Here is a 24818-nt window from a genome sequence, read left to right on the forward strand (position 1 = left end):
CCTTCCTCTTTTTCCTTCACATGCTTTCAACCCCAGCCCCAGGAAACGATGCACTCCTGCCTGGAACTAAACCTCTGCTTCCCAGGGGGCCCTATCTACATAATGTGCAGAAGGGCATTTAGTGTTTATTATACATCATAAAAATGAGAAATTATACCCCATTTATGTATGATATATCAAAGTGCATAAATGCATTCTACTGTCTTGTATAACTAATTAAAACAAATTAAAAATTAAAAAAAACTCCCTTCTGGTTTTGCAAGCATGTCTATTATGATATCCCTGATCAAAGGCAAGTCCTTGCTCCCCCCATCACAACTCAAAGAACCATTTATTCCTCCTCACCACATCCTGTGCCCCCAGTCTTTAAAATGTGGCTAATTGAATTATCCTGCCTAGAACATTGAGGGTGTGACACAAAAACACAGACACAAACAAGAAGTTGTCTACAGCAGCAACAGAGGTCATTAGTCTTGGGCTATGGTGTTCATGACTGGGGCTGAATGAGGTGGCAGCATCCCCTACTGGATGGTTCTATCAGAGCTTCATTTTTTCCTATTTCTGTTCATAGTTTGTTTTTCCAGAATTCTCATTGATTTTGTAAGCCAACCAATTATGCTCGAACACATAGCAACCTTTACGATTTAAAATCATCAAAGTTTATGCTTCATTGTCAACCTTTTGCACTAGCACCTAAGCTCCATGAAGGCGAGAGTTTTATCAGTTATTTTTCACTGAAAGATACTATGTCCATGAAGGGTGTGCCAGCACATGTTGGATATTTGATACACGTTTTGATTGAATAAATAAAATAACTCATCAGGAGTTTAGAAATGGAATAATAGGCTATGAACAACTGAACTATCTTCAAAATTTGGTGTTTGATAAGAGCAATCAGTAGAGTGAGGATGGCAAAGAAGTTATGGTGGGGAGAGTAATGCCACTCAAGATGCTCAAGGCTAGAATGTCGCATGTGGTGGCCCAACCAGAGAGGAGTCCCTGGAGATGGGGCTGTCAGAGAAGATGACCAGTGATGAGGAAGTCCAAAAGCTCACTTCAGGTGGTTTTCTGTACTTTATATACTATTTCACACAATGCACAATAAATTTCCTATATGTAACAGTCTTGAGCTCTATTGATTTTATTGGGGGGAATGCACATCAAAATAAACCAGAAAAGATTGTGAACTATATTATGATCACTATCAGGGCTCAGGCAAGGGAACAACATAAAGACAGAATCTACAGAAGTTTGTTACAGCCAGAAACAAGGCAGAGGAAGCTGTGAACTTACACCTACGGGCTTGTGCCAGATGTTGGGCAGTTTGTTGCTTTTCTAAAACAAAGACATACAGCTGTGTGTTTTTGGATGTCATCCTCTGACCTGTGGTCCCATCACAGTAGTGAGAGTGCCTTCTCTTAGGGTTATGGGGAGAATTTGGAGAGATGAGGAGGGTGGGTGTGTCGGGGAGCAAGAGGAAGAGCTCAGCTCTCAGACTGGTCTTGCCTGGCCAGGAGGGGGCGCTCAGTGGGCCACAAGGCAGAGCTTGTAAGTTGGGGGGATGTTGCCGAAGCCTGACATCCTGGGAGTGGTGTCAATGTCTGCCACGGGGACCAATGAACGTAAAGAGAAGTTCTGAAGGATGGAGGTGAAGTAGAGGAAGAGTTCCATGCGGGCCAGGGCCTCCCCCAGGCAGATGCGTTTTCCTGCAGGCACAGAACAGGGTGGGAGGTCAGGTCATATCTGCTAGGTACTGAGGGCCTGGGAGGCATCTGGCCTGATCACCCCAGTGGGCCTCAGCTGCCTCATCAGCATCTCAAGAGTCATGACTGAGTCCACTTTATAGGTTCATTAGCAAGACTCAGTGGGCTCCTCCTGTCCATGCTCAGCTAGGACCTGCTTCTTAGCAGGGCTCAACACTGGCAGCTACTTCTCTCTGCCTCAGATTCATTGATTCCAATGGAAAGTTTCTAAAGGACCCAAGAATTTCAAACTTCCCTTCATTTCAGTTCCTCAAAGATTTTTCAAAAGTATGAAATTCAAACTTCAGTGTCCATAAATAAAATTTCATAGGCTCACACATATGCTCATTTGTTTCAGTGTTGTTGATGGTCACTTCCATAGTACAATAGCAGGGGTGAGTAGTTCAGACAAGGATCACAAGGCTGGGAAAAACTAAAATATTTTGTATTTGGTTCTTAATAGGAAAATTTTGTTGTTCTACTCTAACATTTTTTTTCTAAACATGAGAGCCAGTGGTTTTAATATTCCCTGATTCAGGTATTTTAGGATTTGAGAGTTTCAGGACATAGTCCTCAGCTTCCACTCTGACTTGGGCTTCAAGAAAAGGTTCTAAAATGTCCCTGGGGAAACCCATACATTGAAACCTACCAGAGGAGAAAGGCACGAAAGCCTCGTTCTTCTTGAAGCGTCCCTGTTCATCCAGGAAGTGTTCAGGATAGAAGGCATCTGGGTAACGGAAGTATTTGGGGTCTTTGAGGACTGAGCCAATCACAGGAAAAACATCTGTGCCCTGGGGTAAAGAGGGGAGCAATTAGAAGAAATCAGTATTGGAAAGGGGGTGGTGAACCAAAAGTCTGCAGCCATACTAGCCTGGACCCACCAGACCTCATCTGATTTTGGAAGCTAAGCAGAGTCAGGCCTGGTTAATCCATGGAAGGGAGGACCACGTGGAGAGAAGGGTGCCATGGAGAATGAAACAGTGAGAGTGTGACCAAACCTTGGGCAGAAAGTAGCCTCGGAAATGAGTGTCCTGGATGACATTGTGGGGGACACCCATGGGCACAATGTCTGTCAGTCTTTGGATCTCGTGGATGACGGCATCTGTGTAAGGCATCTTGACCCTGTCTTCCACTCGTGGCATCCGGTGGGGGCCAATCACCTGGTTAATCTCTTTATGGATCTTGTCTGGAAGAAGGCAGAAAACAAGACAGGGAGGGCAGGAGGAGCTTCTGTTTGCGAATGCCACGAAATTAAGAATCTCCAGCAAATGAGCTCTGAGGTAAAGGCCATCATCCACACTTGACAACGGACACATCAGTGGTACTCAAGAAATGTCCATCAGACCCTGGGAGGCACAGGCCTCCAGCCTGGATGCTAGCTGGAGCATTTGACCTGGACTTGGAAACACTAATGAGCCAAGGAAGACAGATGAGCAGGCCAATATCCTGCTTCCGGCTGGGCTTCCACACACAGCCTTTTAGCCAAAAAAAAAAAAAAAAAAAAAAAAAGGCTTTGGCTTGGTTCAAACCACCTCACTAGAAAGAGTGTCCAAATTGGAGATTTTTTTTGTAATGAGAAACAAATTTCTCATAACTAGAGTTACCAACCAGACCAGACTGGAATGAAGATGGATTCTATTTGATTTTGGCAATACCTTCAGCTCCACTGTGGTCATCAAAGACATCTATACCTCCTAATCCCAGAAGGCTGTGAAGGTTATGTAATAAAGGACAACAAAAGGATAAAAGAGATGTCACAGATGCCATTAAATAAAGGATCTCGAGAGGGAGAGATTAGCCTGGATCATCCAGAAGGGCCCTAGTATAATCAATCACGTGTGTCTATTATAAGAGAGGCTGGAGGACCAGAGTAGGAAAAGGGGACCTGGCGCTGAGGAGGCAAGGAGAGATCTGCACTACTGGCCTTGCAGCAGCAAGAAAGAGCCATGAACCCAGAAATACAAAAGAGAAAGCTGTTAATGCTGGAAAAGGCTCCCCCTTGGTTTCAGCCTCGTCAAACCTCTCTGAACTTCTGAACTCCAGGACTTTAAGGTAACACATATGTGTGGTTTGAAGCTGCCTCTTACAACAGACACCAAGTTGAAGGTTGGGTTAGTGGCCCCCCAACCAGAGATTTCAAGATCCCATGTCCTGGCGTTCTGAAGGGTGAAGAGTTATCTAAGGTTGTGGAACTCTAAATTTTCAAGATTATGTCCTGGTAGGACCAGGAGTTGCCAGATAGGATGGGCCATTTTGGGGGGACACTCACCTTCCACTTCAGGATGCTTCATTAGCAGCAAAAATCCATAGCGTAGTGTGGAGCTCACTGTTTCTGTGCCCGCAAAGAAGAGGTTGAGCGTGGTAAGAACCAAATTCTTGAGGTTGAATTCTGTGTGGGGATCATTTTTTTCCTGAAAGTGAGGAGATAATAAATAGCTTCCATCTTAAGTCTTTATTTTCTTATTTTCTCCCCGTGAATAGTGTAGGCATTTTTGAAAAGTCAATAGATGGGTAAGCCAAGCTGGGAGAAGAAACAACCAGAGCAAAGATCCTGAGACAGGAGCTGAGGTCCTGATCCTGGTGTGTTAGAGGAAGAACAGGGCAGAGGGCACTGCGGCTGGAGTGAACAGAGAAGTAGAGCAGGAGGGAGCAGTGCCTTGTAAGATTTGAAGGTTATAATTATATATATTAGAGTTTATAATTTTAAACTTCTAAGTACTAAGTTTCTTTTTTTCCTATTTACTTCTTTGTTCATCCTTTTTAGATATGCATGACAGTAGAGTATATTTTGACACATTATACATACATGGAGTATAACTTATTCTAATTAGGATCCCATTCTTGTAGTTGTACATGATGTGGAGTTTCATGGTGATGTATTCATATATGAACATAGAAAAGTTATGTCCCATTCATTCCACTGCCTTTTCTTTTCCTATCCACCCCTACTTCCCTTTATTCCCCTTTGTCTAATCCAGTAAATTTCTATTCTTCCCCTCCCTGCTTGTTGTGTGTTAGCATCTGCATATCCAAGGGCTAAGGTTCTATAAGATAAAAATAGAAATTTCCAGATGTCTAAAATTCTAAGAATCAATGATACAACATATTAAGCCTCTAAATTTTTACATCTCTAACACTTTAAATTTTTTAAAGTTTGAGATCCAATTTAAAAAAAAAAAAAACTAAGCTTCTAGGAGCCAGGGTTGTGGCTCAGTGGTAGAGCAGTTGCCTAGCATGTGTGAGGCACTGGGTTTGATCCCTGGCACCACATAAAAATAAACAAATAAAAGAAAAACATTGTGTCCATCTACAACTAAAAATATATTTTTAAAAATAACTAAGCTTTTAAATTTCCTAAATTCAAAAACGCTAAAGATTCACTCTGCTTTTCTACAACCATTAAGTCTCTGGCATACATGACTGGAAAAATGTAAGATTTTCAGTTTCCTTGTTACTAAAATTTCTGGATTTGAATCTTATTATTGATAGAAAAAAAAGGTGCCGTATCCATATACAATGGGGAGCTAGTCATCCACAAGGAAGAAGGAAATCCTTCCATCTGCAGCAAAATGGATAAAACCAGAGGTCATTATGTTAAATGAAATTAGCCAGACACAGAAAGACAAATACCACATATTCTGTCACATGTGGAAGCCAAAAACTCAACCAGAAAGAAGAATTGTCATTACTAGTGATTGGAAAGAAGTGGGTGGAAAAGGAAGGTTGAATTTGATCAGTGCCTGCCTTATGATGTATGGAAATATCACACCAGTGATCACCCACTAATATATGAATTTAATGCATGTCAATAAAAATAAATTTTATTTCATTAACTTAAAAAAAAAAGTTTAAAGGTTGTAAGAGTTTCTACTTTCATAGTTTCTGTATCCCATCTATGGATAGAGTGAAGCATGGGAAGTAGTACTTGCTCTTTTTGCCCCAACCTCTGCAGAGGGGACTTAAAGGTGCAGATACCCAGAGGAGATGAGAGAAGGGTATTGGGGGAGGGAAGCAAGCACCTGGTGCATCTTGATGAGGAAGCAGTCGATGAAGTCTCGGGGATGGTGGGGGTCAAGGGATGCCTCGTTGATCTTCACTCTGGATGCAACAAAGTCCTTAAGATCCTCTATCATATAGTAGAGGTGTTTGTGTCTTCCTGGCAAATATTGCATGATTCCTGAGTACATCTCATAGAGCTGTGGGGAACAGGCAAAGAGGATTATTTAGGAGTGGGTACTGGTCACCAGGCGGGTTGTGTCTAGAATCAGGGAGCTGGGCTCAAAATGCAGTGCTGGGTCTGGGAACCAGGTGTGGCTTTTGGCTTCCTAGAGATTTGGGCATATTTATAGTTATCTTCCAGGGCTGTGGAGAAGATTAAGTGAGGTACAGGCAAGTGCCTATTGAACTCAGACCTGAGGTGGGAAGAAATGACCAGTGGTACCTGTGCCCAGGGGGTGCTCATCTCTATGAAGCTCTCATTGATCATCCGCAGCAGGTTTAGGAATTCCTTGTCCTCATAGTCAAAGCGGCTTCCAAAGACAACCGAACTGATGACATTGGAAACAGTACGGCTTAGGAAGAAGGTGGGATCGATGGGGGCACCTGGTGATGGAAATTGTCTATGTTGGAGGTGAAAATTAGTAATCAGGGATGTGGAATCATCCATTGGTAGATTTGGGTCTTGTATCTACTACTTCATAGTATATGTGAATTAGCTTATTTTGGGGTTTGAGTCTAGATTTCTCAATCTGCAAACTGGCTTAAAGACCACCTCATTTGTTCATGCAGATTCCATGTTATGATCCATGCAAAATGCTTAGCACAGTGCCTGACATGTATTTAACACTCAGTAAATGCTGGTGAGGCTTAATTATTTCTTTGTTACATTGTTGCTTACATGCAGTTGTAGATAAGAGTCATAAATTTGGGGCTGGGGTTGTACTTAATGGTAGAATGCTTGCCTAGCACATGTGAGGCACTGGGTTTGATCCTTAGAACCATATAAAAATAAATTTTAAAAAATGTATTAGATCTGGGGCTGGGGTCATAACGCAGTGGTAGAGTGCTTGCCTAGCATGTGCAAGGCCCTGGGTTTCATTCTCAGCACCACATATAAATAAATAAAATAAAGTTTCATTTACAACTAAAAAAAATTAAGAAAAGGGTACTGTGTCCATCTGTGACTTAAAAAAGAAAAAATGAGTCACAGATTTGGGAAGAAAGCAATGGTAAGGGCCATATTTTAAAAAGAAGGACTGGTGGTGCACCTTAGTAGTAGAGTGCTTCCCTAGCAGGCATGAGTCCCTGGGTTCGATTCCCAGCACTGAAAAGAACGAAGAAGAAGGAGGAGGAGGAGGAGGAGGAGGAGGAGGAGGAGGAGGAGGAGAGGAAGAAGAAGGGGGGAGGAGGAGGAGGAGGAGGAGGAGGAGGAGGAGAAGGAGGAGAAGAAGGAGAAGGAGGAGAAAAAGGAGAAGGAGGAGGAGGAGATGGAGGAGAAGGAAGAATAAGGGAGGAGGAGGAGGAGGAGAAGGAGAAGGAGGAGAAGAAGAAGGAGAAGGAGGAGGAGGAGGAGATGGAGGAGAAGGAAGAATAAGGGAGGAGGAGGAGGAGGAGGAGGAGGAGGAGAAGGAGAAGGAGAAGGAGGAGAAGAAGGAGAAGAAGAAGAAGGAGAAGGAGGAGGAGGAGGAGGAGAGGAAGAATAAGGAGGAGGAGGAGAAGAAGGAGAAGAAGAAGGAGGAGGAGGAGGAGAGGAAGAAGAAGGAGGAAGAGGAGGAGGAGGAGACGGAGGAGAAGGAAGAAGAAGGGGGAGGAGGAGGAGGAGAAGGAGAAGGAGAAGGAGACGGAGAAGGAGAAGGAGAATGCCTGGACTCTGTCTAGCTCTACCATGGATTCCACTTAGGCTATGGAGGAAATCCTTCCCAAGACCTCAGCTGCACCATCTGTAAAATGGAATGCAGGTCAAGGAAGTAGATTTGGAAACAGTTGCTTCAGAAAAATGTACATATTTACAAGTGCACATTTTGACAAATAACTTGTGAGGGTACATGGCCTTTCAAAGCCTTTGTAAAGATCCTATAAATTATCCATGGAATCCAGATGGAAAATCTCCGATTTGAAGAAATCTATCTCTGTTTCTAGCTCTTATCTATTTTTCTTTACATATTTCTCAGCCCCTGGGTCTTTTCTCTCTAAACTTCATTGGTTGCAGGCCCTATTTTTGGTTGGGAACTGGAATTCTTTTAAAAGAATAATGAAATAGGTAAAGAGTTTCTGATTTGCAAGATGAAAAAAAATTTAAAGATTTGTATTCCAACAATATGAATACACCTAACCCTACTGAATTATACAACTAAAAATGGTGAAGATGATAAGTTTGATGTTATTCACCACAATAAAAATCTATAAACATAATGAAATTTGATCCTACCTCCAAAAAAAATACACAAACTCATATATCATCCTAATCTATATATTATTATATCATGGGCACACAGTCACATTGAGATTCAGAGGTAAAAGGTTCTAGACAAATGGTCTCTGAGGGCCATCCATGTTGATTTTTACCATGGAACATGGCTGATAGCTTGGCAAATCTATAATATTCTCCATCCTCTTCATTTGAGTGTTTTTTTCCACCAAGGTCCACCTTCTATGACTATACTCTCCATAAGCACCCAGTCACCTAGTAGCCCTCCCCTGTGACCCCCATACCCTTGGTCTTCCGGAATTCCTCCAGCAGATAGCCAGCCTCCTCCTGGATCCGCTCCTCAATGCTCCGCTTTCCCATCCCAAAGTCCCGCAGGATGGTCAGAGAAAAACGTCGGAGAATCTTCCATCGTTCTCCATTGGCCATAGCTATACCTGCCAGGATCTGAGTGTCAGGCTCCTGCCTCCCTTCCCCTCTCTGTGCTCAGCTGTGTGCTAGGCAAGGGTGGGGTGGACTATAAAAGTTTTTTATTCTTGAAGAAGTTCCTCTTGACCTTGCAGGCTCAATGGGGAGACTAACATTCCCTTCCTTCAGTACCCTCAAAAGCAGTCCAGACTGAGGCAGAGGAAAAGGGAGTCAGGCTAGGAATAATGGTGGTGAGATTAAAGAGAGTTTCCTATAGGAAAGAGCTAGAACTGGGTAAATTACTTAGTGAGTGCGGGGGAAGGTGGAGGAATTAGGGTTTAATGCCACATACAGCACCCTGGAATTAGAACACAGTTCTATTTTCTGTGCACTACATGGATTCTCTAGATCAACAAATATGTATACACAGAAGCTTGTACTTGTACATCAATACACCTACACTGAAGGAGTTACCATGTAGTAAGATTTATTTAGAAATCACCAGCTGTGTGGATTGGTAAATTGTTTAATGACATTTCCGGGTAGATTTATCAATGAAAGGAAGAGTTTATGACTAGGATGACCGATGGGTAGAAAATTGAAAGATTGAGTAGCTAAGTGAAATGTTAATATGTGGATGGTTTGAGATGAGTGGATAATGGTTTGAAGGTAGATGGAAAGATTAAGAGATAAACAAATTATGGAAGGATTAAGAAATGGATGGATGGGTGGAATATTAATTGATATATACATAATATAATAGATGTTTGCATATAAAGAATAATGAATATGCTTTGATGGATTTGAATAATGGATAGAAGGAAGAAAAAGCAGAGGGAGAGAGAGAGAGAGAGAGAGATGAAAAGATGGAATGAATGAACCTGCTTTGGATTAAAGTATATAGGGATTAAAGTAATAGTAGGTATGTGGGTAACACTAGAAAATAATCCTCCTAAGAGTCAGAGACCTATGTGCTAGGTATGTGTATGAAGATAAGAAATAGGGTTGGCTATGAAGGCTTCAACTGGTGCACAAAGATTGTCATGCACTAATTCATTGAATGTAAGAACTGAAATAACATAGTAAGTGATCACGTTAGAATCAGATTTCTTCAAAGCAAAGTGATTCCACCACTTCTGTGGGACATTACCTCATCCTCCTCACCAGTGTTTTTTTTAATAAAATTAGTTCAATATTAATGGCTTTCTCAAAGGAGTTAATGCAATAATTCCTGTAGAGCACTTATCAAAGAACCTGGAACACACTTAGTACGTTGTAATAATTTCTGGTGATTATAGTTACCTACCATGACCTTGGAAGTTTTTGTCTAATGTAGGCATTTCTCCACGGCCACTGAACTCATCTGCTCGGTCTACCAGAGCCTCCTTCACCAGTTCATGTCCACACAAAATAACTACTGGCCGCGGGCCCAGGTACACAGTGAACATGGGGCCATACTTCTTCTGGAGCTGGGAGTGAAGCAAGACACCAGAGGACGGTTCAATTAGAGCACTCATAGAAACCAGTCAAGGATTTTAGGGGAGGGAGAATTCAGAGGATATAAGTATGGGTACAACAGATCAAGGTAATCTTGGAAGGACTATTGGGGAAAAGGCATGGAAATCTTCACTCCTGGGTTCCTGAGCACAAATCACCCTCAACTCTTATATGCCAGTTTCCTCATCCGTAAAATGATGGAGCTGGATTACATGAACTCTGAGATCTATACTTCTCTCTCTGAAATGCTGAATTCCTAGAAGCCTGAGATTTCATGGTACAGAGTCTCAAACTACTAGTAAAAATCTAAGTACAAGAGTCCTTATGTTCAAGGATATAGGATCCCAAAGTCCTGAGCCTGTGATTCCAAAGTCCTGAGATCATGAGACGTTTATTCCAATGCACCTGGAACTTGTATTTCCAAAATTTTAAAATTCTGGAATTTCAGAATTCTCAGGTTCTCAGTCTCTCAGAGTCTGTTTCAGAAGTCATAAGGTCTACATGTATCTGGCTATATGTTTCACTGCTTCTAGCCCCAGGAGAGGAAATGGACAAACTTACCTTCATGAGACACTGAAAAGGAGCATTAGGGCTGATTTGGAGCAGGTTCCCCAGGAAAGGAATCGGTGTGGGACCTGGGGGGAGCTTTCCCCTCTTGTTGATTCGTTTCCAAGCAATGAGGACGAGCAGGCAAGACAAGCAGAGTGCCAGAAAAATGGTGAAGGCCCCTCCCAGCTCCATGGCGCCAGGTTAGATAGTGTCCTGGGCCCCAGTTCCTGCATAAATAGGTTCTGAGAGATCAGCTTGTTCTGAAATCTGATCACCCTGAGATTCAAGTTTTCTGGGAATTGATACCATAAGGAAAGAGACTGCATTATTGAGGGGAGGGGTTATATAACCTATAATCTCCCACCTGGATAAAAGTGAATCAAATTCACCCAAGGAAATCTACAGGGGCCATTCCCATTTCTTCATATTTCCAGTCCCTCCGTTTTTCCCTCAGCTCAACCCCTGGTAGCATTTCCTGTGGGTTGTGGAAGGCTCCTGGGTATCTGCTTAGGTTACAGAGTTTAGGGTTCAGAGAGTTTGTGTTGAAGTTCAAACTCCATCTTTTCTTCACTGGGTGAGACATCCAACCCTGGGCCTCAGTTTCCCTATCTCTCAAGCTGATTCAGAAAGTCTTGATCAACAACAGGGCTGACTCCTGTGTTCATCCTTTGGTTAGGAGTAAAGCTAAATGTTTTTTTAATAAATAAGGACGAAAATTTCAAGAACAGGGAAGAAGAGCATGAGGAAAAGATTAACATTAAACAGAGACGAGTGGGGGGAGAGAAAGGGAGAGAGAAGGGAAACTGTATGGAAATGGAAGGAGACCCTCATTGTTACACAAAATTACATATAAGAGTTTGTGAGGGGAAAGGGGAAAAAAACAAGGGAGAGAATTGAATAACAGCAGATGGGGTAGAGAGGGAAGATGAGAGGGAAGGGGAGGGGGGATAGTAGGGGATAGGAAAGGTAGCAGAATACAACAGTCACTAATATGGTATTATGTAAAAATGTGGATGTGTAACCGATGTGATTCTGCAACTTGTATTTGGGGTAAAAATGGGAGTTCATAACCCACTTGAATCAAATGTATGAAAGATGATATGTCATGAGCTTTGTAATGTTTTGAACAACCAATAAAAAATAAATAAATAAGGATGAAAATTTCAAATAGTAAGAAAAGTAAGTCAATTAAAAGGGTATTAGTCAACACATCTTTGCTACTCATGATGACACTAAATAATAACAATCAAAGGCTGGTTGTATGGATCTATCTTTGCTGTAATGTGTGTGTTTGTGTGTGTGTGTGTGTGTGTGTGTGTAAACACTTAGACATTTCCAACTTCAAATCCCAGCATACCCAGTTCCTTGCTGTTCAACCTTGAAGTGTCTTTGTTCCACAATCACTTTCCTAAGGGCCCTGCTTCCCAATTCCTGTGCCTCTTCCCTGCCTTCACAGATTGGATCCAGTGAAGATCACAAATGCTAAACACAGTTCCCAAAGACCAAGCAGTGTGCGTGGCATCTGCATGCCTCAGTGACAAAGTGATGAATCTCCCAGCAGGAGGGGCTATAGCCCAGGGGTCCCCCACCAGCCCCTAGAAACCCCATTTTGGATCTTGGCCAAGCCTCTAGATCACTGCCAAGCTTGGCCACTTGGCCTCTGTAACCTGAAAGACACCGCACTACGAATGAAAGACACCACACGACACAAATCACCAGAGAGGTTCCACTTTATTACAAACGGCTGTGGGCTTATACAGATCTAAGGAGAGGTGGCAGGGCTTAGGTAAATGACGGGTCACCCGTTTATTGGTAAGTTCTTCCAGATGTAATTTCCAGAGCCCAAGAAGTTAGTTCTTATTGGGGCTAAGGTTTCCCGTCAGCGGGATTTAAATATTGGTGCCAGCAGGAGAATTGGCGCCGGCGGGAAAGAGAGAGGCAGGAAGAGAAGCTCCTCAGACGCCATGTTGGGGTTTTTGGGGTGTGGCTGCCATTATATCTTTTCCCAACATTCCTCCCTTTTTGTTTTCTTAGGGACTGGGGCGTCATTGTTCAGATCCAGCTGCTTCCTGCTGTGTGGGGGCGGCATAGGGCCTAGAAGGGGAAGTGGAGGAATGTTCGGGGAGCAGGTCAGGGGATATCATGGCAACCAAAAATAAAGCCCAGTGGCTATAAACAGCTACTTCGGTAGGGGTGAAGTCTATGAAAGTTCCCTGAAGCCACAAGTTGTCGATGGCATCGAACCAGTCCTGGATGGAGGAGATTGTTGGTATCAGCCATTGGTCCTGTAACAGAGACTCCAGGAAATATTGTAAGTGTTGCCTTGACATAGCGTCACCAGCATCTGAAGAAGATCAGAGTGAACAAAAACAGGATGAAGATAAAGATTAAAGCAAAGATCATTTTTTGGCAGAAGTTCCCTGTTGGGGGACTGACAGAGAAGAGGCCAAGGGCCATGAGGAGGCTTAAAAGGACATAAAGACTCAAGAATCCAGGTGGCATATTAAGAGGTTCTTCTGGCTCATTGTCTCCCACTGTCTGGTGTCCATTGCATTCCATCGTGCCTGGTAGTGAGCTTCAGCACTGAGTGAGCTGTTTTCTTGAAGATGTCGGGGGTACATCAGTCATCAGAGGTTGATAGTGCCTAAGCAGAAGCTGGTTGAAAGTTTGGTTAGAGATATTCTGTAATTGGCCCTGTAGGAAGTGAAGCAGACAGGGCAGGAACAGACACATCAGAAAAAGGAGACATATGGGCCCTAAAAGAGGCAACAGCCATGATTGGAAGTTGGCTAAATGGAAGGTGGCAAATGGGTTTTGGTTTGGTGGATTTTTCAAAGAGGTAGCCAGATCAGTGAGCTTGACTACATTAGTTTTCACAAGGCCTGATTCATTGATGTAGTAACAGCATTCTTCCCTCAAGAAGAGGCAGATTCCACCTTTTTCGGTTGTGAGTAAGTCTATAGCTTGTCGGTTTTGAAGAGTAACTTGAGCCAAGGATGTGACCTGCCTATGTAAAGATGCTAGAGATTCTGCCATAGAAGTGAGCTCTTGTTCAAGTTTAGAATTTAAGTCCTGTACAGCCCATAAGGAGTGTCCTAGAGCTCCACCAGAAATTCCTGCTCCCGCCGCAGATGCAGCCAGAGAGAGACCCACCATTTCTGGAAGGAAAGCAGCCCACCTACTTTGCACAGGGGGAGACAAGAGGGCCTGTACTTCATCAGGTGTATAGAGAGTCAATTGCGGGACAAGTGTTACCAGTATACATGGGGTGGAGGTGTTGGTGGATAAGATAGTGGTGAGAGAACCATTACACCAGAAGAATGAGCCAAGTGGTGCATAGAGAATGAAGTTAAAGGTGAGGTTGGAGTGGCAAAACTCTGACTGGGAGACACCCAAGCCCAGGAGGCAGCGCCAGGGAATCACAGTATGGTTAGACTCCTCGGGCTCCCATAATGGAGCATCAGGTGAAAGGGTCCAGAGAGAATGGTGGGCAGATGGAGTGGAGAAACTTGAGAGGTCAGAAGCCGAGAAGTTTAAGGGAACCACTGCAAGCAAAGGTCGAGTCAGAGAGGTGCATAAGTAGCAATGAGTTGGTGCAATGGCGGGGAGGGTTTGATTTAAGAAGGTTACAGTTTCGGCAAGTAGTCATAGCCATTAATACTATGGTGAACTCCCGATATTAGGCTCATATGGAGCCTGTATGGAGCCTAACAACTGCTGTTCGGAATCCTTTATGTCAGTAGAGATTATAGCTACTGAGGGCTGGGAGGGTTAAAGCTCCCGGGAGATGGAGATGGAGCCACAGGGGGTGGAAGAGGATATGTCACAGTAGAAGGAAGCATTTACCCTAGAGGTCCAGCACGAATGGTTGGGGTCAGTGATAGCCAATTGATAGCCCCCTGAGATCGATCTGAAATTTCCAACGCAGGAATCCCCGATGCACGCACGTGGGTTATGAATGTTGCATGACCAGTAGAGGCACCCCCCATAGATTTCAGGCCACCATTTGCAGTAATCCTGTGTCTGATCATATAAGAAGCAATGGTAAGGCCTAGTGGCTGTTTTTAAAAGTTCAGAATTCTGGGAGGAGAGGGGAAGGAAGATACATGCATTACATCTTCTAGGGGTGCAATCAACTGAAGAAACTAGGCGAATGTAACGAGTGTTGCCTTGGACATATGTCTCTCTAACTTTGAATCTCCAAGTATAAAAGGAGGACGATGATGTCCCCGGGAGAAGGGTGATGACAATGAAAATACCAATTAGAGGAGTGGGAGTCATGGTGGAGTACGTGTGGTTACGCGGGACAGGCAAAGCTTTAGAGGATAGTTGGGATGTGGAGAGCAGGAGTAAAGGGGAGGTCTAGGAGATGACTCTTGAAGTTCCTCTGGGGTTGTCTTGTCGTCAGCAGGTGGGGAGGCCTCCTGGTGATATGGCTTCAACAGGATTCCTCAGTTTGATATGCTATGAAGCATAGCATTGCTAAACATAAGTGGGATGAGGTGGCCCAGTTGAATCCAGTAACATTAAGGGCCCAATTACAGCCAGTGAAAGGGCAATCGCCTTGACCCATAAACTGAGAGCAGGTGGTGCCATCCTGTTGCCATGCCGCTTGGATGCAGAAGCACCATCTATGGGTTGGGATAGAAACTTGAGAGAGATTAATGATTAGTAACAGGAGAGAGTTGGCGAGAAACTTTTGGGTTTGGTGGGCCCCAGCATGGTGGAAATATGACTGTATGGGGTCCTGTCCGGCGAGATTTCAACGACTGAGAATGTAGCTCTAGAAGTAAGACTGCATCATCTGGTTGAAGAGGGTCCAATTTAATTCCTGGTTGTGCTGGAACAGAAGTAACAGATGGTGCAGGAAGACACCAGTCTGTGTGTTCTCTTAGGAGTTTGTATAGAAATATGAGATAGGGCAGGTGGGACACAAAGGGAGGAGGAGTGACAGGAAAGTTTTAGTTGATTAAGAAAGGCGCCCATAGAACAGCTCAAAGGGGCTAAGGCCTGAGGGGGCTCTAGGGGTTGCCCAAATTTGGGTGAGGGCTAATGGCAAAAGATTGGGCCAGGACAGTCTGAGTTCAATAGCAAGTTTAGTGAGATGATCCTTGAGAATGCCATTAGGCCTCTCAACCTTACCTGAGGATTGGGGTCAGTGGGGGATGTGGAGCCTCCAAGTGATGTTGAGGCCTTTGGAAACTAGTTAAACAATCTGAGAAGTGAAGGCTGGATCCTTGTCTGACTGGATGGAGGCAGGAAGTTCGAACCTAGGAATGATCTGCTCAATGAGGATGGAGGCGACAGTGTTAGCAGTTTTCCTGGAGGTAGGGAAGGCTTCTATCCAACTGTAAGAGAGTGCTATCCCCAAATTACAAACAGTTAAATCCTGTGTCAAGGCCTGACCAAAGTGGTAGGGACTGTCCCTGAAGCCTTGAGGTAGGTCTGTCCATGTCAGCTGTTGAAACATAAAGAATATAAGGTCTTCCCATGTGAAGGCAAAGAAGTCAGGATGGAGATGTCTCAGACCTAGGGATCAACTAGATCAGGGGTCAATAGCACAGTAGGTACTGTCAGGTCATTAGAGAGGATAAGAGTTAAAGGCCAAAGGAGATGGGTGGTAGTATTCTTGGGGTATAATTGGAGGGTGGCTCCTAATAATTGGAGAACATCTCTGCCTAGGAGAGGAACTGGACAGGATGGAATGACCAGAATAGTGAGTGAATGGGTGTCTCTCTGGGGCACAGGCCAGCTTTACAGTTCTGTTTGGGGAAAAGGGTTTGTCATCAGTCCCCATACTTGAGACCTGGGAAGGAAACAGAGGCCTAGAATGGGCAGGCAAGACAGAATAGGTAGCCCCCGTGTCCACAAGGAATGGACTTACCCGCTGCCTGGAGCACTACCCTGGGCTCAGAGAGGGCTGAGGGGGTCTTTGAATCTGGGCTTCTTCAGTCTTCTGTGAACCCCAAAAGTTCAGGAGAAGGGACTGCCTGACTGGTCACACCCCTGGGTAGAGGCGCCAAGGAAGGGCCAGCCATGAGGAAGTCAATCTTCCAATGTCCTGTCTGCTTACAGGTGGGGCATGGCCTGGAAGGAGGCCGTGGGTTTGGGAATTGGCGAGCCCAGTGACCTTCACATCCATATTTGAGGCAAGCCTCTGGTGGAGAGGAATGCTGGTTCCCCTCTGAAACTTTTGCTGGAGATGTAGGCCTCAGGGCTGCTGCCAAGGCCTGGGTTTGGGGTGTTACCTTTTTTTCTGCAATGGAGCCTGCTTTAAAAGCCATTTTTACCAGATCTCAGATAGGGGTCCAAGGGTCCTCCTTAGCTCATTTGAGTTTTTTTTTTCTTTTTTCTGATATCATAGGCCAATTGAGTAATGAAATGGGTTGCTAACACTGTAGCCCTGATGGGAGACTCAAGATCTAGCTTAGTGTATTTGGTTAGGGCCTCTGTAAGGCGGTTGAGAAATAAGGATGGATTTTCATCAGGATTCTGGGTAATGTCCTTCAGTTTATCAAAGTTAACTACCTTATTAGAAACTGCTTGCATGCCTTCTATAAGATATTGGACCACGCAAGCACAGTGACGGCGACCTTGTTGGCCATCTTGATAGTCCCAGTTAGGTTCAGTTAGGGGAACAGCTGCTTCACCTGTGGGGAGGGTCATATCTGTTAAACGAATTTGGTCAGCATGATCTTGAGCAGCCTGCTGAATGCGGGCTCACTCATCTGGGATCAGAGTAGAGGACAGAACAAGAGAGATGTCGTGCCAGGTAAGATCATAGGTCTGGGAGAGATATCAGAATTCCTTAATACAAGCAGAAGAGTCAGCAGAGAAGGACCCAAGACGTTTTTCAATCTGGGAAGGATCTTGAAGCGAAAATGGGACGTGCACTCGGACTATCCCTTCAGCACCAGCTACTTTCCTGAGAGGACAAAGGAACTGTGAGTTATCTGATAAGAGGGATCAGTGGGACGGGGTGTGGGCACTGACAGGAGAAGAGACGCATGAGTAGGGTGAGAGAAAGGGCTTATCAGTAGAAGAGGTGAGCAGAGTGTGGGGGGAAGGCTCGGAAGGATCTGGAGATCCCTTCCATTGCAGCCAGGTGGGACCCATCCTGCCTGCCCATTAGAACCAGGCAGCAAAAGGGAGGCACGCAGGAGTCGGGGGCTCGTGTGAAAGCTGCCGTGGCACAATGAAGGTGAGGGACGACAGCTCGTCAGCCAGCTGAGGTGGGATACCAAGGCCTCTTCAGGCCGCCAAGGGCGCACTACCAGCCTGTTTCGCCTGCGGCACCAGGAAGGTGGAGCACCAGCCCACGTGTCTGGTGGCCAGGTAGACTGGAAGCGTGCAGACAGGGCCATGGGCAGTGGCGGGGGACAGGAAGAAGAGGGAGGGGAGGGGGATGTCTCCGTGGAGGAAGAGGAGGGGAGGGGGATGTCTCCGTGGAGGAAGAGGAGGGGAAGTGCGCAGACAGGGCCGCAGGCGGCGGGTGCCGCAGAGAGAGGGAGGGAACGCGAGAGCAGACATGAAGATCTGAGGGAAGGACACAGAGGGAAGGTTGGGAGCAGAGAGCAGAGGATAGGACGGGAAGACCTGGGAACCTCCTTCTACCCTTTCAAGCAATGGCAATAGTTAAAAAGGTCCCAGAGGAGATTTGGATCTAACGAGCCTTCTGGAGGCCAATGATTGCCATTATCCAGTGGATATGTAGACCAATCTTGGATACAGAATTTGATCAGAAGTCTGGGCTTAATGTCTGGTGTGAGGGAGAGTGTGGCCAGATTCTTTATTAGACATTTGACAGGTGAGGCTTCAGGTACAGACAAAGAAGTACCCATAGTCACAGGAAGAGAGAGAATAAGAGTAACCCTAACCCACTACTTTTGAGTTCTCACGGAGTCCCCGTTGAGCTCTCATGGGGATTCCTGGAGAGTTCACGTTGGTTGGTGAAGTTCTGGTGGAGGGAGTTCCAGGAAGGGCCACGTGGGCGGCGTTTGCAGGAGTTTGGGCAATAAAGGAGTTTTGTTTTAACCTACAAGTGCCTCGTGGTGGCTCAGTTATTTTTTGCACAGCCATGAAAACCTGATGAAAACTTTTCATCCTACTTCACAGAAAAATGTGGGTCTGCACTGAGTTTTGAATAAAACTTCAGGAAGTTCCAAGACCCCTCCATCAAGCTCAGCATGGCTTCCTATCATAGACACTTCTTTGTATTTGTCTGTCTAGTTTTAGCTCAGTTTCTCTGCACTTTGTTTCAGTGGTTCATGACAATTTTTGTTCCTTCATGTTTGGAAATCTGATAAAAATAAGAAATTTTATCCCTAGAAAAATAAGCCTATATGCACTCTAATACAGACCACCAATTGTTCCCTGAAATCTGCTTATCTCTACTTCCACAGCAACAGAAATTCCAGTTTGTCATTGGGCATAGAGCCACCTAGAGTTTAATAATATACATTTCCCAGCCTCACTTACAGGTGAATGTGGCAACATATCTCAGTTCTGGCCAATGGGACTTAGTAGAATGGCCATGTGGCACCCTCTTGGTATCTCTATCAATGACCATGCCTTAACTCCATGACCCCATTTCCTTCTATTTATTATATTTCCTTCTTTATCCTCTCTCCTACCTCACTCTCCTCTCCTTTTCTCTTCTCTTCTCTTTTTTGGCACTAGGGACTGAACCCAGGGATGCTTAACACTTGAGCTACATCCCCAGCCCTTCTTATTTTTTATTTTGAGACAGGATTTTGCTAAGTTGCTTAGGGCCTCACTAAATTGCTGAGGCTGATCTTTAACTTGGAATCCTCCTGCCTCAGCCTCCTGAATCATTGGGATTAGAGGCCTGTCCCACCACACCTGGTCCTTTTCTCTTTTCTGACAGCTGGGATGTATAATCAATGCCTGGTGCCCCAGAAGTCATCATGCACCATCCTGAGAGTGGAAAACACACAGTAGAGCAATAAAGTAGAAAAGCCCAACCCTGTGGAGAACCATAATGATCTTGTGCTGACAACTGCTGAATGTCTAGAATTTGTAAGAGAATTAAAGTATCTTATTTTTTCAGACTATTTCTGGATTAACCCATCACCCACCATACTCAAAAGTCTATATGTATTTAACAAGAATGATTGACAAATGAATGACCACAGTCAATTTCACCTGAAAAACTAAGAAAGGAGTGGGAGGCACTGTTGAGAAGTATAGTAATAGAGTAATTGTGGGGTGCTTAGACTTGGGGAAGAAACACTGAGAGCAGAAAACAGTTTATAATTCCATGAAGTAGTTGTGCAGCACATATACGAAGGCCAGGTGAGGAAGGTGATTGATGAAAGAAAAGGTGAAGAGCAAAGAGACAGAGATGAGTGAATGGTGTGGGGATGCAGCAGTGCCACTGAGAATTGCAGATAGCTGGCCAATTGAGGAAGAAAGGGGAAGGGATTTTTTTTTACAATTCCAAGAAGGTGTGCTGGGACCCTCATCTTAGTGAGCTAGCTGCTATAACAATCCCCCAAGTCACATGCACTCAACACAAGATGCAGTTCTTACTTACATAAGACATGTGCCGATGTTCTTGGTCCTAACAACTATGAGGAATATTTGGAAATACAACCTCCTAGTCTCTGCCACCTTGACTTTTCTTCTTTTTTTGCTCCATAATTTCCTCTTACTGTCCTAATAGAAAAGCAAATAACTGTTTTGGATTATTATGAATTCATTTTTGAGACAGAGCCGTGCTTTATTGAATGATGTTTCCCAAACAGATTGCATGAATATTTGTAATCAGTGGGTTTTGGTTATAAATTCAAGGAGTCCACAGAACCACTGAATTCTAGTCACAGTCCCTGGGTAAGATTTCCTGGGCAAGAACTTCTCCTCTTTCTTCTTCTTTCTCCCATTCTCTCTCCCTCTCCCTCTCCCTTACCCTCTCCCTCTCTCCCTCTTTTCTTTTATGTCTCACTCTCTCCATCTCTTTCTCTCTCCAGTACTTAGAATCAGCTTATGGCTTTGAACTTACTGGGCAAGAACTATACAGAGTTACACCCCCCAGCCTAACAAGAGGAATTTTAATGACATTTCCTATAAAGGAGTCAACCTGAGCCTGAGCTGGTGATCTCCAAGAACACCCAAGTGTAGACCTTCCCCAGAAGCCCAGTCCACTCCACATCCTCAAAATCTCTGCCTTGTGGTTAAACTTTTCAGATCTGTCCCTGTAATTCCCACATCATTTCCTAAGCTTGTCATAACAAAATATCACATACTAGATGATTTAAAACAGTATAAATTTATTCTTTGCAGTTCTAGATACCTGAAGTCCAAAATCAAGGTATTGTCAAGGCCATGCTGTCTTTGAACACTTTCTTTGCCTCTTCCTAGCTCCAGGTCTTTGCCAGCAAACCTTGTTCTTTGGTTTACAGACACATCCCACTAATCTCTGTGCCCATCACCACGTGGTGTTCTCTCTGTGCATCTGTGTCTTGGCATGGCGTTCTCCTCCCATGTGTCTATTCTCTGTTTCTCTTGTTATAAGAGCATAGTGTTTAGTAATGGTGTGTTTTCATCTTAAATAATTACATCTTCAAGGACACAATTTTCAAATAAACTTACCTTCTGAGGTTCCTGGTGCACAGAAACTTTGAGAAGTCTTTAATTTTTTTAGGACTATGTCTAAATCTCTGCTGCTATACCAGAAATTTATTTTCTCATGCTTAAAACTAAAAGTTCAAGATCAAAGAGTTAGCAGGCTAGGTTCTTTCTGAGGCCTCTCCCCTTGGTGTGAAAATAGCTGCCTTATCAATGTCTTACTCTGGTCTTTCCTCTATACATTTACATCCTGCTGTGTATCTAAATGCCCTCTTCACACAAGGACGCATGTCAGATTGATGTGGGGCTCGTTCTAAACAGCATGTATGTTGAAACAAAACTGGTAATTGAGTAATATCGAAAGCCCTGTATGGGTTATCCAGAACTGGATAGAAGCTCATTTCTGAGTCTTCATGCTGAGCCTTCTCCCCAATGAACACTGGGTCCACCTCACTCTTCCTTCCATACATTCTTTCTCTCTGCTATAGATGAACAAGAAGGCCAGGTCTCAACTTTTCCTCTCTTCAAAACAAAAAGCAAAAACTATAACCCAGGAATCCATGAGAACTCAGGTGGGTAAGTAAGGAAAGTGAATCAATCAATATGGAATTTCCTACAGAGGGAAGCATGAATATGGGGGAAGGATCCCCCCTGTCGCCAGATGTTCAAAAGGATCAAAGCTGGCACAAATAGATGAAAACAAGGATTAGATGGAAGGATGAATGATTAAATAATGGAAAGAAGGATGAATGGATGGGAGGACGACAGATGAGTCGCTGTACAGGTAGACAAATGGAAACTTTTTGATGGACTAAAGGATAAATGAATGGGAATATGCACATGTATGGAAGGTTGGGTGTATTGGTGGATGGAAGGATGGATGAGTGAATGGATAGATGGAAGAGGAATAAATGATAGAAGAAAGAGTGAATGGGTAGTTAAACATATACATGGTAGGAGAGAGGTACAATGAATGCAGAAATAGTGATCAGGTGATAGAGATAGAGAATGTTTGATATGGGGAGAGTATATAGGTCTAGTTTGAGCAAATTATATGTCTGTATGTAAAAGGATGGAAGAATAGATGATAAATAAACTAAAGAATGGAAGTTTGAATGAATGAGCCTGAGGGAGGGGAAGGCTTTTTGAAACTAGAACATGGGCAGTTAGGGATGCATAGATTGGTCTTCCAGTGGCCAACTTCTCTGAGCCTGGAAGTGTGCGGTTCCCATAGAGTTTGGGCTGAAGGTTTTCAATTAGAAAGTTATAGTTAAAAAGGATGTTGAATCCATTTGCATCAGAGACTCAAAAAATGTAGCTTAATCCACATAAATTTATCTCTGAAATGCCAGTCTGAGTATACACAGTCACAAAGGCTATGAATCCAGGTTTCTTCTGCCTTTAGCACTACCATTTCCCAAGACATTGGTCTACCACCTCATTTTCTGAGTCTGCTTTCCAACCCACAGGGCAGTGGGGCACAGGATTGGAAAGCACAACCTGGAGGTTGGACACGTCACTTCCCCTCAGATCTCATTCACCCACTGTCTCAAAGTAATGCCTTGCTACAAGACAGACTGAGAAGTGAAGCCCATGTTTTGGATACTCTTGAGCTTAGCCCAGATTGAAGAGTTCTCTTATTAAAGAAAAAAGGGGAATGTGGTGGTAGGGGAACTCTCACTAGTGTTGATATAGGGGTGAGAGGATGGACTGAGAGGGGAGACCAGCAAAGGGCAGGGTTGACATTCGGCTGATGACCTCATCAGTGTGAGAGTTTGGGAGGGGAACTTGAGTCTTGCCTTTGGGCATTGTGCTACTTGTGCTCACATACTTGCAGGTGGTAAGGACCAGCAAGACAGACACATAGCAAACAAGAACAGGATGAAGACCTCTCAGATATCCATGGTACCAGGAAGAAGGAACTGCCCTTGGCTGTAGGCCATGGTTATAAAGATCCCTGGGTTCAGTTTCCACAATAACCTGAATATCTTTGGATGAAAAGTCCTGGGAATTAGATATCACAGGGAGATTGTCATGGCCTCAGAGTTATATAACGTCTAGCCTCCCTTGTGAACTTACCATCAAATACCAAGGGCCATTCTCGTGTCTTCATCCCTTTAGCCTCTTTGACGCTCATGTTCACATCCTCCAGTTGGGTCCTTTGAGAGCATGTCTAAGATTATGGAATGCCCAGAGGTAGGGGGAGCTAAGTTCAAGTCTTGCCTCTGCTACTTTCTTGGTGTATGCAATCTTGAATGAGACACCCGATTTCTTTGAGCCTTAGTTTCCATTTCTGTAAAATTAGAGTACCAATAATAGTACCTCCCCTGCAAGATTATCCTGTGGATTAGATGTACTTAAAGCCATTAGCACAGTGTCATTATTAGCTTTTCAACAACCTATTCTTTAACCCAGGCTTCTTAGCCATTTGAAATGCAATCTTAGAGAAGGAATTATTGTAAGTAGCTTGAAAATTGAGGCTGAGGTGGACTGCGGGTGCACCAAGGCTGATGGCAGGGACTGAGTAGAATTCAGCATGAACTGTCAATCAAGTGCTGGATGAACATGGGCAGCAGGAAGATTCCTGAACATCACTTTGGTACCAGGACTGTGCTGAGTTCTTCACTTTCACACTTATCTGATCTTCATGTCTTTCTGTGTCATTTTCATTTTACAGATGAACAGACTGAGACTTGCCCGAGGTCCTTAAGAGGCAGAGTTGGGATTAGCAACAGGTTTGCTCCTCAGGAACCATTTCCCACATGGCAGCAGAGCCTTCTTTCTGGTTGAAATCCAGAACCAGTGGACCAGGGAGGAGGGCAGGCATCCATCCTTCTGTTCTCAGGGGTCTGAGTTTTAGCACTTAACAAGTGGATTCTGCAGGCCTCGGCCCATCTGAAGACTCTCCCAGATCTTCACCGACATATTAACTCTGATCCTTTGTGTCTTCTAGGGATTGCAGGAGAACCCTGGAACAAGCCTGTCTCACCTGAGAAACCTCCTGGCTGTGACCTCTGTCTCTCAGTCTACCTCCACTCCCTCATGCCGCAGTCTGGCTGGGCACAGAATCATGAGCCACTCACAGCTTTGTAAATTCAAACAGCAATTCTTTATTTCCAAACTCACACCGGCTCTCTACAAACACGGCTCTCTACAAACACGTTCTGGGGAAATCCAAGTTCTGCCTGCAAAATTCACGTACTCCACTAGGCTTTGAATCCCAAATACTTTCTGAATTCCAAGAGAACTCAACGAGGAACTCAGGCAGCAGGATACGCCCTATTCCCAGCAGGAATAATCTTAAACCTGGAACCGCGATAAACCCAGATTGTTCTAAACCAGAACGCCCTAAACCCAAGGAGCGGGATACTCCCTAAAACCTGATCCGCCCTAATCCAGTAGGATCCTCCTTAAACCCGGATCCACCCTGGTCCTTGAGCAGGGTCACCTTTCTCAAACATACATGCAATGTCACTTCAAATGTCCATTTCCACGAGTCCTTCCTCTAAGCAACATGGGGTACGATGGCAAGGAAATTTCAATGCATCATTCCTACTTGGCAATGGCTCTCAGCACCCTCAGATCCCTTGTTATTCATTTCAGACCATCTG

At 44.3% G+C, this 24818-nt stretch overlaps 1 protein-coding gene across 2 annotated transcripts in view; it reads right to left on the reverse strand.

Moving 5' to 3' along the window:
* Window positions 1–1125: 1125 nt before the first annotated feature.
* LOC308638430 (cytochrome P450 2G1) overlaps window positions 1126–24818 on the reverse strand; it is a 90993-nt gene continuing 67300 nt past the window's right edge. The window contains exons 1-9 of one of the 2 annotated variants that reach the window (XM_081275872.1): window positions 10633–10976; window positions 9881–10043; window positions 8454–8603; window positions 6184–6344; window positions 5762–5938; window positions 4012–4153; window positions 2741–2928; window positions 2392–2533; window positions 1126–1706 (exon numbers count right to left, since the gene is read on the reverse strand). In XM_081275872.1, the coding sequence (XP_081131998.1) occupies window positions 1525–1706; window positions 2392–2533; window positions 2741–2928; window positions 4012–4153; window positions 5762–5938; window positions 6184–6344; window positions 8454–8603; window positions 9881–10043; window positions 10633–10812 (1485 nt within the window). In that variant the 5' untranslated portion in view covers window positions 10813–10976 and the 3' untranslated portion in view covers window positions 1126–1524. Of the gene's footprint in view, window positions 1707–2391; window positions 2534–2740; window positions 2929–4011; window positions 4154–5761; window positions 5939–6183; window positions 6345–8453; window positions 8604–9880; window positions 10044–10632; window positions 10977–24818 lie in introns of those variants that run through there. The other variant, XM_081275871.1, reaches the window with a different exon arrangement.

This window comes from Spermophilus citellus, assembly GCF_964194105.1.
Source record: "Spermophilus citellus genome assembly, chromosome: 18".
NCBI lineage: Eukaryota > Metazoa > Chordata > Mammalia > Rodentia > Sciuridae > Spermophilus > Spermophilus citellus.